Source organism: Delphinus delphis, chromosome X, assembly GCF_949987515.2.
Source record: "Delphinus delphis chromosome X, mDelDel1.2, whole genome shotgun sequence".
In the NCBI taxonomy this organism is placed as follows: domain Eukaryota; kingdom Metazoa; phylum Chordata; class Mammalia; order Artiodactyla; family Delphinidae; genus Delphinus; species Delphinus delphis.
In genome coordinates this window covers 82,475,637-82,492,550 of record NC_082704.1, presented here as the reverse complement: position 1 = coordinate 82,492,550, position 16,914 = coordinate 82,475,637, and the positions used below count along the sequence as shown (strand labels likewise).

General features: G+C 51.4%; 1 protein-coding gene across 3 annotated transcripts in view; it reads right to left on the bottom strand.

Moving 5' to 3' along the window:
* IQSEC2 (IQ motif and Sec7 domain ArfGEF 2) overlaps positions 1-16,914 on the bottom strand; it is a 76,102-nt gene that overhangs the window by 8,678 nt on the left and 50,510 nt on the right. For all 3 annotated transcript variants that reach the window (XM_060002948.1, XM_060002946.1, XM_060002947.1), the window contains 7 exons: positions 10,807-11,068; positions 9,123-9,524; positions 5,805-6,700; positions 4,280-4,441; positions 3,702-3,824; positions 2,546-2,712; positions 126-265 (listed from right to left, as the gene is read on the bottom strand). In XM_060002948.1, the coding sequence (XP_059858931.1) occupies positions 126-265; positions 2,546-2,712; positions 3,702-3,824; positions 4,280-4,441; positions 5,805-6,700; positions 9,123-9,524; positions 10,807-11,068 (2,152 nt within the window). The remainder of the gene's footprint in view (positions 1-125; positions 266-2,545; positions 2,713-3,701; positions 3,825-4,279; positions 4,442-5,804; positions 6,701-9,122; positions 9,525-10,806; positions 11,069-16,914) is intronic.

Here is a 16,914-nt window from a genome sequence, read left to right as displayed (position 1 = left end):
CACCACCCCTGAGGAATGCATCACCACCCACTCCATTAGGCAGTTGAGGGGAGCCTGGGGCTCAGAAAGGGGCATGGACTCACCTCCCAAACCCTGTCCCTTCTGCAGTCTCCCAAGGCGCTTACCGGTTTCTTGCCCACAATCATGCGCTCCACGGCCTGCACCTGGGACACGTGGTCGTCGTTGGTCCGCAGCTCACGCCCCTGGATGCGCTGGTAAATACCCACCAGGAGGTCTCGGGGGATGTCTTCACCGTTGTCAACCCCTGGGTGGAGGGAATACACAGGAATATATAGTATACATGTGGGGAGTGGGTGGCAGGGATTCTCCACAACACCCCACACCCAAGCGTGGGCCATAACAATGGCCAGGACTGGAGGGAGTGGGCGCCCTCGGTCCCTTGGTCAGGATCGGGCCAAGAAAGGGGCCCTTCAAGATAGTCAGTTGCTTTCTTCCCCAAGGTGGGGATTTTATCTAAACAACTCAGAGTACAGTGTGACTAAAACAATCAGACACTTTTTTTGGCCTTTCTAACTAGCAAAAATAATGTTAAATGATAATATCCAGTGTTAGTAAGAGTTCAGGGAAGCAGGCAGATATACTGACGTTAACTATTTTGGAAGGTAATTTGGCAAGCCTAAGTATTCAGTGATTCCTCTTCTAGGAACCTACTCTAAGGAATTACTCAGAAATATGTCCAAAGATATATGTATAAGTACAACTTATGGGAAAAATTTGAAACAACCTAAGTTCTAACAGCAGAATACTTAAGTAAAGTTGAGTATACCTGTTTCATAAAATAATTTACAGCTATTAAAAATTTGATGTTTATCAAAAAAGCATGAGAAAATTCCTGTAGCAAGTTAAGTGAAAAGAGCAAGATAATAAATTGCATGTACAGCCTGATCTTAACTGTAGAAAAAGTTACATATGCACAGGAAAAAAAGACTAGAATACACCAAAATATCAACCATGGTTGCCTCTAGGGGGCAGAATTTTGGATGGTTAAAATTTTTAATAACTTCCTATATTTCTAAAATTTCCAGAATGAGCACGTATTTATTTCATTTGTTTGTTTGCTTATTTATTTAATAATTGGAGGGGGAAATATATACACATATACATACATATATAAAATATGTATATGTATACACACATACATATACACACATATACATACACACACACACACACAAAGAGAAAGAGAGAAAGAAAGAGAGCTAGAGAGAGAGACAGGGAGGGGGGAAGGGAGAATGGATGAAATGAATGAAGGAACAAACGAACGACTAATGGCAGGATTCTGGGAGACAGCTCCAGATGGCCTCTGATCTGTCTAATTCCCTCCTCTCAAGTCTACCATCCTTCTGATTGTCTGCTGAGCGAAGCCCACTCACTCTTCTCTCTAAACCTTCCGCTAAAGAAAATGTTTTCTCCTTTGGAAATGCCACACCTCCTCCTTGGACACCAGGTGCTAAAGGAACAGCCTTCATCACACCGCCTTTTTACCTCAGCTGCCAGAGAGCTTAGAGCCCAATTGTGCAAACCGCGACAGTCAGCAAATTTGTCTTGTCTGTTTGTTTTTCCTCAATTATACTTCCCTCTTTCATTTCTGTCTAAATAATCCTAACATCTGTGCCATTTTTAGTAGGCTGCTCTTTGGTGAGAGGCAGGGCTTGACATCGATACAATAAACTGAGAAAAAAGGTCAAGGTGACGCCTTTCATCTGGCACTCAAGGCTGCTGGATACTGCTTCCAACTGACCTTACCAACTGGATTGTCCACCCCCTCTTGATTGTTCTCCAAACAACTTAACGTTTTCCTACCTCTGTGCCTTTGTTATTCTTACTGCTAGGTAAGCCTCCTCTATCACTGTTCCATCACATTATCTGTGCCTTCAAGAACCACCTGAAAATGAAAATACTGCTTCCTCCAGGAAGCATGTTGGAGGTAGGCTCTCTCTCCCCTGAGCTCTGACTGTACTTTTGGCCTGACATCACAGTTCACTTCCTGTCTTGTGCTGGGTATCTCTCCCACAAACCGGGAGCCCTCTTAGGGCAGGGACTGTGGCAGATGCCCCTCCCCAGTCCTTAGCGCCCACCACAGGGACTGGGACACATGAGGCACCCAGTGTCAACTGCCTGGCTGGTTGGTGGAGTGAATAAATGAATGCATAAGTGGAGGAAAGGGTACCTAAAATAAACGAGTCTTTATGGGCATAAATAAACAAGGGAGGGAAAGAGGGAGTGATGAGTAAACAGACATGTGAGTGAATCAGTGTAAGTTCCGTAAGAGCCAGGGCTTGTACCTCCTGTTCAGGACCTCCTAATCAGTCAGTATTCAGTGTGGGAATGAATGGATGGACAAATGACTATTTGAGTGAATTAACAAGTAAATGCTGTGGGCACATCCAGCCTTGGCAGAAATTCAGGTTAATTTCCAGGGAGGAGATGTGATCTCCCTCTTCCTTCCCCACCCCTGCCACCCAGCCCACTTTCCCTTCCCAGGTAAAAGATAGGGAAAGCTGATGGGGAGGTCTGGGGTCACCTCTCAGGTTCTTGATGAAGTCATCTAGTTTCATCTTGCGTTCAGCCTTGACGCTGGGACTGTACATGTCGGTATTGAGGAGGATGATGGCAAAAGCAAGGATGAAAATGGTGTCTGGATTCCGGAACTGGCGCACAAGAGCTGGGTTACACACACAGTACCGCTGGCTGCAGGACAGGAGGGGTCAGGGCCAGGGTCAGGCACCAGTAACCTCCACCTACCCACTATCCTCCCATCTGGCACCACCAACTCCTTCCTCCAAGACATACTCCCAAACCCTTTGGGTCTCTCGTCTTTCTTCAGAGTTTCCTCAAGACTAGCATGTAAAAATCACAACCGCTACCTTTCATGGAGTTTTGCCAGGGGATTTATGTACATTATCTCATGTAATCCTATCACAGTCCTGCAAGGTAGCTAGTAGCAGCCCCATTTTACAGATGAAGTGACTGAGGTCCAAAGTGGTAAGGTAACTTGCCCAAGGCAACAGAGCTGATAAATGGTGAAACCAGGATGAAAATGCAGATCTTTCTGACTACAAAGCAAATCCTTCTCCCATGTTGGGAAACAAGCTCTCAGTAACTCTTCTGTTTCTCCTCTAAATACCTCAAAGTGGTGGAGCCAGGGTTTATACCCAGGTCTGATGCCTGATCCCCGAAGCATTCACAGAGGAAGATAATAGTTAAGGGCATGGGTCATGGAGTCAGACACACGAGTTCAAATACTGGTTCCACTGCTTATTCACCACATGACTCTGGGCTAGTTACTTACCTTCTCTAAACTTCCTATTTCTCATCTGCAAAATGGGAATAATAAGAGAAGCACCTACCTCACCAGGTTGTTGTGAGTATTCACTGACATAATCACGTAAAGTGTCCAGCTCAGTACCCAATATCTGGCGAGCACAGTATCAGCTCAGTGAATATAAGCTGTTGTTGCTGATGCTGTTGTCACTTGTTGGATGCCCATGTCCCAGATGCTGAGCTGGATACTTTAGGCACATTACCTCTGATCCTCACAACTGCCTTGCAAGATAGGATTTATAACTTCCATTTTCTGGTTAAGAAAGTATAACGCTCAGAGAGGTGACTTGTAGACACGTCCTACACTGCCCCCCAAAGTAGGGAAGGGCAGCTTCAGGAGTGGGAAGTGGGCACACCTGAAGGCTTCGATGAGTCGTTCCACTTTCTGGGCCTCACCCTGAACCCGGATATGGGATTGGAACTTCCGGAGTGCGTCATCCAAATCCATGGAGGAGAAATCCATCTCATCCACCACACAGCTGAGGAGCAGAGAAGGGTGTGTGGAACTCTCAATTTCCCTGCAGAAAACCTCTGACCCACCCTGACCTGCTCCAATGAACCAAACCCCCCACTGATAGACTTCCAAAATCTGGACCTGTGGCCTAAGCAAGTACTTATGAGGATAGAACGTCTGAAATGGAATCCATCCCAAAAAGTCCAGGCCAGACACATGGTTACTAATGGTCTGTCCCGTCAACCCACTCATATCAGGGATGGGAAAACTGAGGCTCAAAGCAGGCCAAAGGACAAGCATGCCTTGCCTGGGGCCACCCAGAAGACTTTAGGACTAGTTCCAAGAGAGATCAGATCTCTTTGCGGCAGAGAGGTATGGGAGCAGGAAGGTCTATTCATCCTGTTTTGCAAAGTTTATCTCCCTCCTGCCCTCCTTTTCCAGGAACCCCTGGCCCAGTCTGCCCCAGCCTGGGGTCCTCACTCCAACACATCTCTGTTGAACTGCTTCTGCCGGTTCCCTAGGAATTCCCCTATCATCTGTCGGCTCAGGCCTTTCCGTTCCAGGATGAAGTGAGCCACTCCCACCGGCGTGTCTGACAGGAAGCCCCGCTCGATCAGATACTGGATACCCTTCTCTGGCTTCCTGCAGAAAGAGGGGAGGTAGATGAGATGACTGTCCTCCTGGAACTCTGCCCCCGTCCCATTTCTTGAACTAATTTTGGGCCCAACCGTGTCCTCAGAGAACTAAGGAAGTCGAATATATAACTTGGTCCACTCCCTTCATGGTACAGGTGAGAAAACTGAGGACCAAGGAGAAGAAGACAGTTTCCCATTTCACAGTGCTTCAAAATTCCAAGGTATCCTCAACCCAACTTCCTCCTGCACTGGAGCCACACTACAATTGAAAGAAAATTAAGATCTAATGAGAGCCTGCTGTGTGCCAGGACCTTTGATATTCCTCACAGGCACCGAGGAGTCCTGGGAGAAAGCCTGAGTTCCAGGCTAAGTCCTTCTCCCTGAGTCACAGACCCTCAGAGTAGGAGAGAAGTGAAAAGATTACTTTGTCCTCATCCCACATCCCACTCAGACAGGTATCACGCAGCCTCTGTGAGTGTTTCTATAGACAAGCTGCTCCCCATTTTCCACTAGGTCATATCTGGGTCTGAGCTATCCCATATTCAGAACCCCAGAGCCTTAGGGTCCTACGAGGCTAGAATTTGGAAGACTTTGGTGCCACAGGAGTCTCAGATCCATCACTTACTACGCATGACTTAGGACAATTCCCTTTACTTCTCCAAGCCTCAGTTCCTTCTCTATAAAATAGGGACACGACTGCCAACCTTCCTGAGTTATCCTGAGAACTAAATATAGAAGGCCGTGTCTCATAGGCTATGAAGATGTTAAGCATTTGTTTTCTAATTATTTTCTCATCAAACGTCACACTCCCATTCCATTGCTAAGCACCTGGCACAAGACCAGGTACCTAGAAAGAGCTCGGTCCTGGTCACTGACTAGTCCAACACAGCACCCTGCCCCAACACCTCAAATATCCACACCCTGCTAGTTAATAGATAGAAACACTGAAGCCCAAGGAAGGGACACACCTTGCCCAGGGCTACCCAGTGAGTCTGGCCCAAGTCTCCCGTTTCTGAGAACAGGGTTCTTTATACACCACATCGCTTCCCTACCAAAAATGGAAGGTGGGCAACCCAAAGTTCAGAATCCATCCATCCTATAGACAGAGAACTAGGGCCCAGAGAGGGAAGCATCTCACCCAAGATGACACAGCCAGTCAGAAGCAGAACTAGGACCAGAACTGCCTCTCATGGGGGTGGGGGCAGCTTTCTACTATTGTCACCCTATTGCCAATTCTTTTCCCTGAACAGCTGAAGAGAAACACCATCCACAAAATGAGAGGATAGTGGCAGCAGGATCACTACCTCCAGGGGTCAAAGTGTCCGCAGCAGGGTAGGAAGGGGTGAGGGAGTGGGAACGGGAGCACGTACTTATTGAAGAGGTTGAGGCCGATTCGGTAGTGCCGCCTCTGCACCACGTCATTGTTGAAGGCTGGCGAGTCCCAGCTGTGCCTGGTCTCCCGCTGGTAAGTCTGCTTGCACAGGCCGGTGGCTGGAGGCTCCCTCAGGCTGTCCCGCGAAGAGGAGCCAGAGCTGCAGTTGATGGTCTCGTTGGAATTGCTGGAGCTCTCAAGGCTCTCATTATCTCCACCATCAGAGTTCTCGCCTGCTGCCTCGCACTTCCCCAACCTCCGACCCCCAGCCACACCACTGGGCCCAGTGCCACTGTTGGGGGCTGGTGGCAGGGGCCCTGGCGGGGCTGGGGCTGGGCCCTCCGGGGCTGGGTAGTGGCGGTGTGGGATCGGGGCCCTGCCTGGTGGCCCCTTGTGCTTCAGGGTCCCATGGGGGCTGCAGCCATCAGCCTCATACACGAGCTGACGGTGGACAGAGCCGCGATCTGAGCGGTCACTCAGGTCCACGGAGCTGTCACTAGGAGGCTCAATAGTAAGCAGGGGAAGGTGGGCAGCTCGCAGCCGGAAATCCCGGCATTCCAAGCACCCAGGACCCCTGCGAGTGCCTTCCTCACGGCTACCATCTTCCCGGGTCCCTGGTGGCACTGGTGGAGGAACTGGTGGGAGAGGGGCGGGTGCCCAGAACTCAGGCCGGCCCTGGGGTGGGGGCTCTGTGCTGGGCAGTCGCTCAGGGGATGGTGGGGGAACTGGGTCATCCAAGTAGAGGGGAAGGTCACTGAAGGATGTGGCCGAGCTGTCCTCTTGCTGTTCCTTTGACTCTCGCTTCTCCAGCTGGGCTGACCCTGGCTCCTCAGACATGGGCCCCGATGGGTGGCAGTTCAAGGCCTCGTCAATGGATTCAGCCAGAGACTTTACCTGTATGGGAGAAAAGGGGAGGAGGGAAAGGGAGGAAAGATGAAGGATGGTGGGATGGTGGAAGGGTGGGAATGAGGGAGGGAGGGAAAGAAAAAGGGGGGAATCTTCCTGGTGGGGCAGCCAAAAAAAGGGCTTCCCCTCCCCGACCTCCACAGATTCTCTGCAGCATATAAAATAACTCCCAGGGAGCCACTGTGAGCTCACAGGAGCTGGAACTAATGCCCACAAGTTCCCTTCTCAGATATCCCAATACCTCCTTCATGTCCATGTAGACCCAAGCCAAATGCCACCTCCTCCCTGATCCAAGCCACATTCCTGCCTCTGCCTTCCCTTAGGGTAAACCAAAATCCCAGCTGCCTCTGGGCTCCCAGAGCCCTCTGTCTGGTTCTCTCTTAGGAAATCCATAATATTTAGCCTCGAGAATCTGGACCATGGCTGGTAACTCTGCCTATGGTTTTCAGCCTCCAAACTGGCCCCTAATGATCCCTGCCTCCTGGTATTCACACCCTCGTGTACCATAGTATCCCAGGGTTGGTCTATGGGACTGACAGCATCCGGCAGCAGTGATGGGATGTCACTTCTGAGATTAGGTTATGAAAGACTGCAGCTTCCATCCTGAGCACTCTCACTCACTTGTGCTCCCTCTCTTAGACCCCTCACTCTGGGGAAAGCCACACCGTGAGCAGTCCTATAGAGAGGCCCACGTGGTAAGGCCCTGAATCCTCCTGCCAACAGCCAAGAAAGTGAGCTTGGAAGCAGACCCATCAGCCCCAGTCAAGTCTTCAGAGACTACAGTCCTGCCCTACAGCTTGATCACAGCTTCATGAGAGACCCTGAACCAGAATAACCAGTCAAGCCACTCTGAGATTCCTGGCCCTCAAAAACTATTTGTTGTTTAAGCTCCGTCTTTACATTCAGTTTTAAGCTACTAAATTTTGGGGTCATTTGTTATGCAGCAATAGATAATGAATACACTTCCCCATCAGACTTGAATAGCACTGAGAGTTGGGCCCAGGCCAGATTGTGAGCCCAATGCTCCATTACCCCCTTGAGGGATGGGTCCAGGCCAGGTTTCTCTCTTTTTAGCTCAGCTCGACACACATTGCTTGACACAGAAGAGATGTTCAATTAAATGTGTTGTATGAATGAATAAATGACTGATTTAGATCTTCCCTTTAATACTTCTTTCCTTCCCTCTACCCGCCCCTGCCCCCCCCCCCAACACACCTCCAGGGAAGCATGCCCAGGTTTATGGCAGGGCCAGATCACAGAGGTTAGAGCAGAATAACTTCTTCTCTTATAAACTTTCTTTTATTCATTCATTCAACAATTTCTGCCAAATACCTCTTTGGTTTTAGGAAGGAAACTAACATGTACTTAGCAGCTACCATGTACTACGTGCTTTCAGATATACTACCTAGCTGAACTGAACCTTCCAAACAGCTCTAAAAAGAAGGTCTTATCTCTATTTTATTGATCATGTTTCAGTGGGGTTAAACAGTTTGCCCAAGGTCACATAGCTCGGAAATAGCAAAACTGGGATTTGCAGCTGATCAGCTATGCTGACACACCACAAGCCTAGAGTGATCTCCTACCACTATCACTGCCGGTTACATTCCCACCCTTTCCTGCTTTTGCTGATGCAATGCCTATGCAAGCAACACCCTCCCGACTATCTCTAACTTGCTAACTCTTAACTGTCTACTAAGGCCCAGGTCCAGTGCTGTTTCCTCAAAGAAGCCTGCCTGGTCCTCCCAGAAGAAAGTTTCCTCTCCCTCCTCTGGGTTCCCATGTGATCCCTTCTCATGGCTCTGAGCACATTCTTTCAGGAGACAGTCCTGTGCACATGTGTCTGCTATTTCCTACTGGCTTGGGGAGATCCTTGAGAAAAAGAACCCTGGCCGGTTCATCTGTCTCCCACATGGCGCCCAGCACAGAGCCTGGTCCATGGTCGTATGGTATAAGGGAAACCTTTGGAACCAGTCAGAGCTGAGTTCCAATCCAGTTTGGAAGTCACTTCACCTCTCAGGGCCACAGAGCCTCAGTCTCCTCCCCTGTAAAACCAGGATAACAACACCGGTCTGGAAGGTCATTATGAGGCATATACAGCACCTGGTACAGAGTAGGAGCTCATCACCTGTTAGGCCTTTATCTGATAGTGGCTCACGTTCCAAAGAGTGAGAACTTTAATTTTCTTATGTGTTCTAGACACCCAGATTTTTAACTTGCTTGTTTAAACGATATAATTTTTCTCTTGCCAATCCTTTCTCATTATTCTCACAGTCCCTACGCAGATGGTAGCTATTCGTTGTTATCAAAAGCTTGTTGGGCAACTTCTTTCGGTTTGAAGTACAGGTAAAAAGGCGTAGGAGTAGCCAGAGCACAGGGATGGGGAGGAAAGGCCCTTTTCAGGGATGCTGACCTGTTTGGAGAAGGAGTCCTCAAGCTCTGTGATGTCATTAGAAAACTCTCCAGATGTGGTGACGGAGCTTCCCCCACCATCGATGCCCCCTCCACAGGAGCCTCCATATGGGAGCCCCCGTTCAAGCCGGTGGCTCCGGGCACCAGCCATGGCACCCTCGTCCAGCGAGGCAGGCTTGCCCTCGAAGTACGCGGGGTTCTGTGCCTTCTCATATTCCTCAAAGGAGAACTGCATCCGCATGTTGGAAAGGATGATGCGGCGGGACATGCGGCTCTCTGAAGCTGAGCTGCGGAGCCGCTCAAAGTTCTTGTTCATGCGGTACTGACGGAAGGCCGTCTGGATGGTCCTGGCAGCCCTGCGGCTCAGGAAGGAGCCCCCATACTTCCTCTCCAGCATTTCCACCTGGCAGGGGAGGGTGGAGGGGAACAAGGTCAGAAACTCACTACAGCCTCCTCATCTCCCTGGGCCTCAACCACACCACCGCCTGAGTCACAGCTAACTGCTTACAGCTGCCTGGATGCGCCAGGCTGGGTTCTCAGTGTCGTGTTCTCACTTTAATCTCAGATAGCACATGTCACACGGGACTGAACTGTGGTTTTTTTTTTTTTTTTTTTTTTTTTTTTTGCGGTACGTGGGCCTCTCACTGTTGTGGCCTCTCCCGTTGCGGAGCACAGGCTCTGGACGCGCAGGCTCAGCGGCCATGGCTCACGGGCCCAGCCGCTCTGCGGCATGTGGGATCCTCCCGGACCGGGGCACGAACTCATGTCCCCTGCATCAGCAGGCGGACTCTCAACCACTGCGCCACCAGGAAAGCCCCTCTTTTTTTATTTACAAGAAGTAGATGTTCAGTATTTTAAAATAAGAAAAGAAAAAACACAGAGAAGCCAAAAAAGGAAAGAAAGGAAGACATAAATTGAAAGCAAGAAGGAGAAAGAGAGGGGAAGAGAGGGAGGGAAGAAAGGAAGGAAAAAAGGAAAGGAGGAAGGAAGGAAGGAAAGAAAATTGAAAGAGAGAGGAAGAAAGGGGGGAGGACAGGGGGAGAGGGAGGGAGGGAGGGAGGGAGGGAGCGAGGAAGGAAGGAGCGAGGAAGGAAGGAAGGAAAATTGAAAGAGAGAGGAAGAAAGGGGGGAGGACAGGGGGAGAGGGAGGGAGGGAGGGGAGGGAGCAAGGAAGGAAGGGAGGAAGGAAGGAAGGGAGGAAGTTTGGTTCACCTAAAGTCCCAACACCTGGCATAACCACAATTACATTTTGGGATATGTCCTTCCAGTTTTTTTCTTTTGTACATTAGTATTTTGTGTCCCCTGTTGTAGCTAAACAATACCTTGTGTGATACATGTGATATTTTGTAACACACTGTTCTGAACTTGTCAATTTATGTGTGTGCTTCTCCCCTTACACTGAGATTTTTGAGGACTAGGTCCAGGTGTTTCATCTTTACATCTCCAGTGCCCAGCATGGAGCTCCCTCAATGTTTGCTGAGTGAATTCAAGACTCAGTGGATGGATGGTGAATGGGTCAGTGAGGCCCTAGTAGGGTGAAGGGTTCTGGAGCCAGTCTTCTCCTGTTCTAGTCTCACTATCCCTCCCTGGACACCACCTTTGAGTGCCACATTCCAATCCCTCCCTTGGTCCTCTCACACCCCCACCCCCACCCCCACTCCCGGCCAGAGCCATCTCGTCGGCACCTTCTTGTCCTGCAGGTCCGTGGAGAGTTCATAGCTGTCCGACAGGGCCTTGGAGCGCTTTATCTCCTCTTCTTCCTGCTTCCTCAGGGCAACACTGGCTGGCTGGAGGCGAGCCCGCTGAGCCCAGGGAAGGCCCACCCCAGCAGGGGGGCCCCCCATGTGGCTGCTGGTGGGGGGCAGCTGGCTCAGCCGGTAGGGGGGTTGGCTCCCGGGACTATCAACCGCTGTGCTCAGGTCACTGCCTGGGGCATCACCCTCCACACTGTGGGGATGAGATAAGATGAGCCAGGATGTTGAAACAGGAGACAGGGCTGCTGGGCCAGACTGAGAGTGGGTGGACCAGATCCCTTCCCACAACCCCATCCTCCCCAGCGTCCTCACAGATACAAGGACCCCAATACTTAAAGGCCAGAGGGGAGTCCTACCCCCCCAAGTAGTCTCCTCACTGCCCTCACAGTCCTGTCCTCGCCCCTTCAGCCCTGTCCCCTCACAGCTCCATCCTTTTAGACTCCTTTCCCTCCAGCCATGTCTTCTCACAGTCTTATCCCCAGTCCTACTCTACTCTCACAGCCTGGTCCCCTCGTGGCCATGTCCCCTCACAGCCTTATCCTCAGACCAGTTTCCTCCCACTCCTGTCCCCTCAAGTTCCTTTTTCTAATCATCTCAGCCCCTTAACAGCTCCATCCCCAAACCCTTCCTCCCCCGAGGGACCAATTCCCTTGTATCTCCACCCCCCCAGACCTCTTCCCCTCACAGCTCTGTCCCCAAGAGGAGACAAGACGAGACATGCATCCCTCCCAGCCCTATCCCCAGCACCACCCCCGATCAGCACTGTCCCCAGGCCTGAGGCCCACTCCCACATCCTGCACATCTAGGCTCTCCCCTGCTCGCCCAGCCCTGCCCCCTACAGCCCTGCCTCTGCCCTCAGAGGCCTGGACTCCGGGCTTGGCCAGTTCCCAGGGTTCCCTGGCCGCCAGGACACGGGCTCAGTGACAGTGGGAGGCACCTCCCATCCAGCATCCTCACAGGTAAAGAGCTGCCCTGTGGGGCAACTTCCTTGTTCTCCTCATGGCCTCCTCTGTTCAGCTGGGGGAGGGGGACAAGGGTCTCAAGGCTGAAGAGTGGTAGGAGCTGGGCACTGGGTCTTGCCCGCCCTGGTTACCCGGAGCTGTTGTTCTGCCACACCTGCTCCCACGGTGCCATGGCAACCAGGCTGCCAGGGAACTCAGGTGGCGACAGAGCCCAGGCGCCCTGAGCTGGGCAGGCACGATGAGCAGCCGCAGAGACAGGAACACTGGAGGGGGGTTGGGAGGGGGCGACAGGCAGGGGGAGGCATGGAGGGGGTTGTGGGGAGAATAGATGTGGCTGAGGCCGGCAGGCACGGGGGTGAGGGGGCTCTTGGCTGGCGAAAGGGTTAAGGGGCCATTCCCCAGCCCCTACTTGCAGAGGCCCAGGGCGCAGAACCAGAACGGGGGCAAGCTGGGGTGGGTGGAGGGGGGCTCCCTACCGTTTCAGGAGCTTGAGCTACAACGGGCCTGCCAGCCTGGCAGAGAAGAGCACTTTGGTCTGGGGGCTGGGTGTGGTGGGTTACAGCGTTGGCGCTGGCTCTGTCCTGGTGGAGGCTCCCGCCCACTGCTCACCCTCTACCCTCCTAAGTGTTAATCTGCTACACTGTCAGGAGCGGGCGGAAACAGACTGAGGGGCTGCCCTGCCCAGATGCGCTCTCCTTCTGGTCCTCTGGGGCCTGTGAAGTCCCCCTTCAGGGGTCAGACCCAGCCCAGCGCCCCCCAGGCATCTAAGATGCTCCTCTTCGCCCCTTCAGGACTGCAGGATCCTGCCCACCAACCTCTCAAACCTCTCCCCTCCCAGCACATGGCTCCCAGTTTTGATCAACTGTCGTCTCCTTTGTTCACGAACCATCCATGGTTCCCACTGCCCACAAGAGATAGCCCAAGTTCCTTATTGTGGCATTTGAGGCTTCTCCAAGATACAGTAGCTAATGTTTAGTAAGGCACTGTTCTTACCACCTCACATTTAATAACTTGTTTACTCTTCAAAACAACCCTATGAGGTAGGTATTGTTATTCGTCTTCATTTTACACATAAAGAAACTGAGAGGTTAGTAATGTATCTGTAGTCACACAGCTATTAATGATACAGCCAGGATTCAAATCCAGGCAGTCTGACTCCAGAGCTCACAGTCTTAAACATTAAGCCATACTGCAGGGTTGGCTGCCAGCCCCCCACCCCATGAACCCTTCCCTCCAGCCAGCCCAAATCCTGTTTCTCCCCAATACTCCTGTCCTTTCCACCTCCCAAACTGCTCATACAGTACTTTCTACCTGCAATGCCATCCCTATCATCTTCTGCCATCTGCAATCTGAGAACCCCCCCACACCCTAGTGCCATCAAGATTCAGGTCATATGCCACCACTAAGAAGCCCTCCCGAAGCCCACCTCTAGCCAGAAATGATTGCTGATCCTGTTCAGGGCTCCCACACACAGCACATGTCTGTCCTTCTTTTTATGGAGCAGGTTAGCTTTGGCAAAGCGTGACAGCTATTTGTGTTCCTGACTCCCAGAATCCCAGCACAGGAAGAGAATTTGGTAATCTCTCCGCTAGCACAGAGCACAAGGCCTGGAACAGAGTAGGTGCTCAATGAAAGCTTCTGGAGGGAGGAAGTTAGTGAATGAGCTCTGGCGGCTGCGGTAATATATCCTCTCACCTGAACTTTGACCTCAGCCTCCAGTCTCCTCGTCCCAATCCGTTCTCCATCCTGTGGCCAGAGAGAGCTTTCCAAAGTAGAAATCTGACCGTTTTGCTCCCCCACTAAAACCCTTCCATGGCTTCTCATAACTCATTCAACAAACAACAACTGAACCCCTTCTACATGCCAGGCACAGTGCTAGGTGCTGGAAATACAATTGTGAGCAAGACGTGTAAGATTTGTTCCCTCGTGGAAGTGACATTCTAGTGGGAGAAGAAGACTATAAATATATACTATCATTTCAGGTAGAGAGAAGTGCTAGGAAGGAAAATACAGCAGGGTGATTAAAGGTGCTGTTTTAGACGCGGTGGTCAGGGAAGGGCTTTTTGAATAAATGGCATATAATCAGAGCCCTGATGGAAGTGAAGGAGTGAGCTGTGTGGTTATCTGACACGAGAGCAGTCCAGACAGAGGGTAGAGCCAGTGCAAAGGCCCTGAGATAGAACTGTGCTTGGCATGTTTGAGGAACAGCCAGGAGGCCAGTGAAGCTGGAGCAGAGTAAACGAGGGGAGAGTGATAGAAGATAAGATCAGAAAGGTAATTGGGGCAAAATTGTGAAGGGCATTGAGCCCACGAAAAAGACTTTGGCTTTTGCTCTGATTGAGATGAGCAGAGGAGGGGCGTGATCTACTTAGGTTTTACAGGAATAATCATCCATAGGATAACCTCCAGCTTCCTTACCATAGCTGAGGATGGTTCTCCTGACCGGACCTCTGCCTCATATACCTTCTGCCCCTTTACCCCAACCTGGCTACCTCCTGCTCACCCTTCAACATTTAGCTCGGGTGTTCCCTTCCATGCCTGCCTGAGCCCTTCACACAGGATTGCTTACAGGCCCCTCCTCTGTGCTGCCATAGGACCCTAGAGTCACCTCCATCCCTAGGGCAAAGGCATTAATTAGCTCATTGAAGTCTTACAATTTACTGAGGCAGGCACCATTAGCCCCATTTTATAGATGAGGACACTGAGGCAAGAGGTGATGTAAACTTGCTCAAGGTAACACAGCTATTAAGTGAGAAAGTCAGGATGCAAACCCAGGGCCTAGGCTGTCTTCTCATGACATGACATCTTGTTGCCTATCCCCACTTCTAGCCCCATGCTGCCCCTGGCCCTCTACCCTTTGGCAGTTCTCCTCTCCCTTCTGTTTTGGTTGCAAGGGTAATAGTGGCAGGGAGGTCAGGCTGTCAACACAGCCCCCCAAAAAGGACAGAGCTGGAGGGCATCATACACACTGCTAAAGAAATGGGACCTGGGGACGTGGGATCCCTTAACTCAGAACTCCCAAACACTCAGCGCACTTACAGCGCACCTTCCCTGCGTCAGGCACTTTCTGCACATTATTTTAACTGCGTGGCAAATGCTGATCACATGGAAAAATCTCTCTTCTCTTTCTTACATCTCACATAGACTCATATTCATTCTCTCTCTCTCTCTCTCTCTCTCTCTCACACACACACACACACACACACAAACACACACACAGAGAACATGTTGTGCAATAAGAAGCTGGGCAGACCTAGGTTCAGGTCCTGACAGCCATTTATCCGCTGTGTGAGCCTGGGTGTGTCCCTTTACCTCTATGCACCTCAGTTTCTCATCCGCGTGGAGCTCAAAATGCAATTCCCTCTTTGGATTCCTGCACTTCAGAAAGGGCCTGGGAGATCTACCTCTCTGGGACTCCTCCCAGCCGGGAACAGGAGCAAAGAAAACACACACACGCGCACACGTGCACCCATGTGTGCTGTCTGCTGGGCTACTCTGTGAGGGAAACTGGGGAGCATCCTCTGCAGCGGGGGGAATAAATCACGTTACACAACTAACCACAGTATAAAGCTGAAAGTTCTCAGGGCTGGGGAACGGAGGAAGTGCTAGGAGAGCTCAGGAGAGATTCCTCCTGCTGCGGGGTGGGGCAGGGGTGCTGAGCGGAATAAAAATAAACTCGCACTTACAGCGCACCTTCCCTGTGTCAGGCATTTTCTGCACATTATTTTAACTGCATGGCAAATGTGAAGGAAGAATTAGGATTCCGATTTTGCAGGTGAGGAGAAGGCTCTGAGGGGGAAAGTGATGCCAAAGGTCTCAGGACTAGCAAGTGGCAGAACAGGGATTCAAAGCCCAGAGCCTGTGCTAGTTCCCCTGCCTCGAAGGCTTCATGGGGCAGTGGTGAGGTGGGGGAGCTATTGAATAGGGCCTTTCCTAGGAGGAGTTGGTAGAGAGAAGGAGTGAGGGACCTTGTGAGCCAAGGCATTACGATGGGGAGAAGCGGGGCAGAACGGGCAGTAGGGATTTGGGGTGGCCTGCCCTTGGCGGGGGCACTGACCCACTCTGGCTGCTGCTATTAATGGGAGGTATCTCTCTCTCCTTCCCTTTATTGGCACTGACCGGAGCCAGGCAGCCAGCAGGGGATGGGATCAGGATGCAGTTGCCATGGAAATGAATGGGGGCTGTTGCTATGGATACCATAAGATGAGGGCAAGAGGAAGCTAGGGATGCTGAGGACTATCCCCATGACAACTTGGGCTGAAAGCGGGGTGGGGGGGACCGGAAGTGAGACAAGAAAACAAGACAAGGAGGTCAGCACACCTAGATGAGGCCAGGGGCATTGGGCTCTGGAGGAAGACTGGGCAAGGAGACCAGACCCAGCGGGGGGTGGGGGCAGAGGGGCAGAGGGACTCCAGTCACCTCCCTCTCCCCCGACAGCTTTTCAACAAGCTGTTTCTGCTGTCCAATCCCAGCGCCACAAAGACTCCAAACCTGAGGCCAGCCCGGCTTGGCACAGGGACTGGCAGGGGAAGAGGAAGCCATCGGAGGGGCTGATTGGGTACCCAGCAGGCAAACATAGGCTTGGGAGCACACAGATCAGGGTTTCAATCCTGGCTCTGCTTCCTTTGCAGCCCTAAATATAATAGTTGTCATTTACTGAGGACGTACTTTTAGCTAGGCCCAGCAACTCTGCAAGGTCTGGGTTGTTCCCCTTGAAGGGGATAACACAGATGAAGAAACTGAGGTACAGAGAGATGAAGTAATTTGCCTAAAGTCTCAATGCTCAGCAGTGGTGGTGCCAGGAGTCGAATCATCGCTCATGCCTGTACCCACCAGCCCAGCACTGAGCAGCCCCTCTGAGGCAGAGTCCTTGCATTCTCCAGCTCCCTGTGCCTTCCCACAGTGGCACACAGAGGGCCAGATGCTGAGTAAATATTTGTGGAGTGTGTGAGTGAGGAAGCGATCCAGGAGGAAGCAGGAAAGATTGAGGTTAGATGGAAGAAGTACCTGACTTTGAGAGCAATGACTCACTGGTTTGGCTGGCCAAGAGTAGAAGATCCACAGAACTGGGATGGAC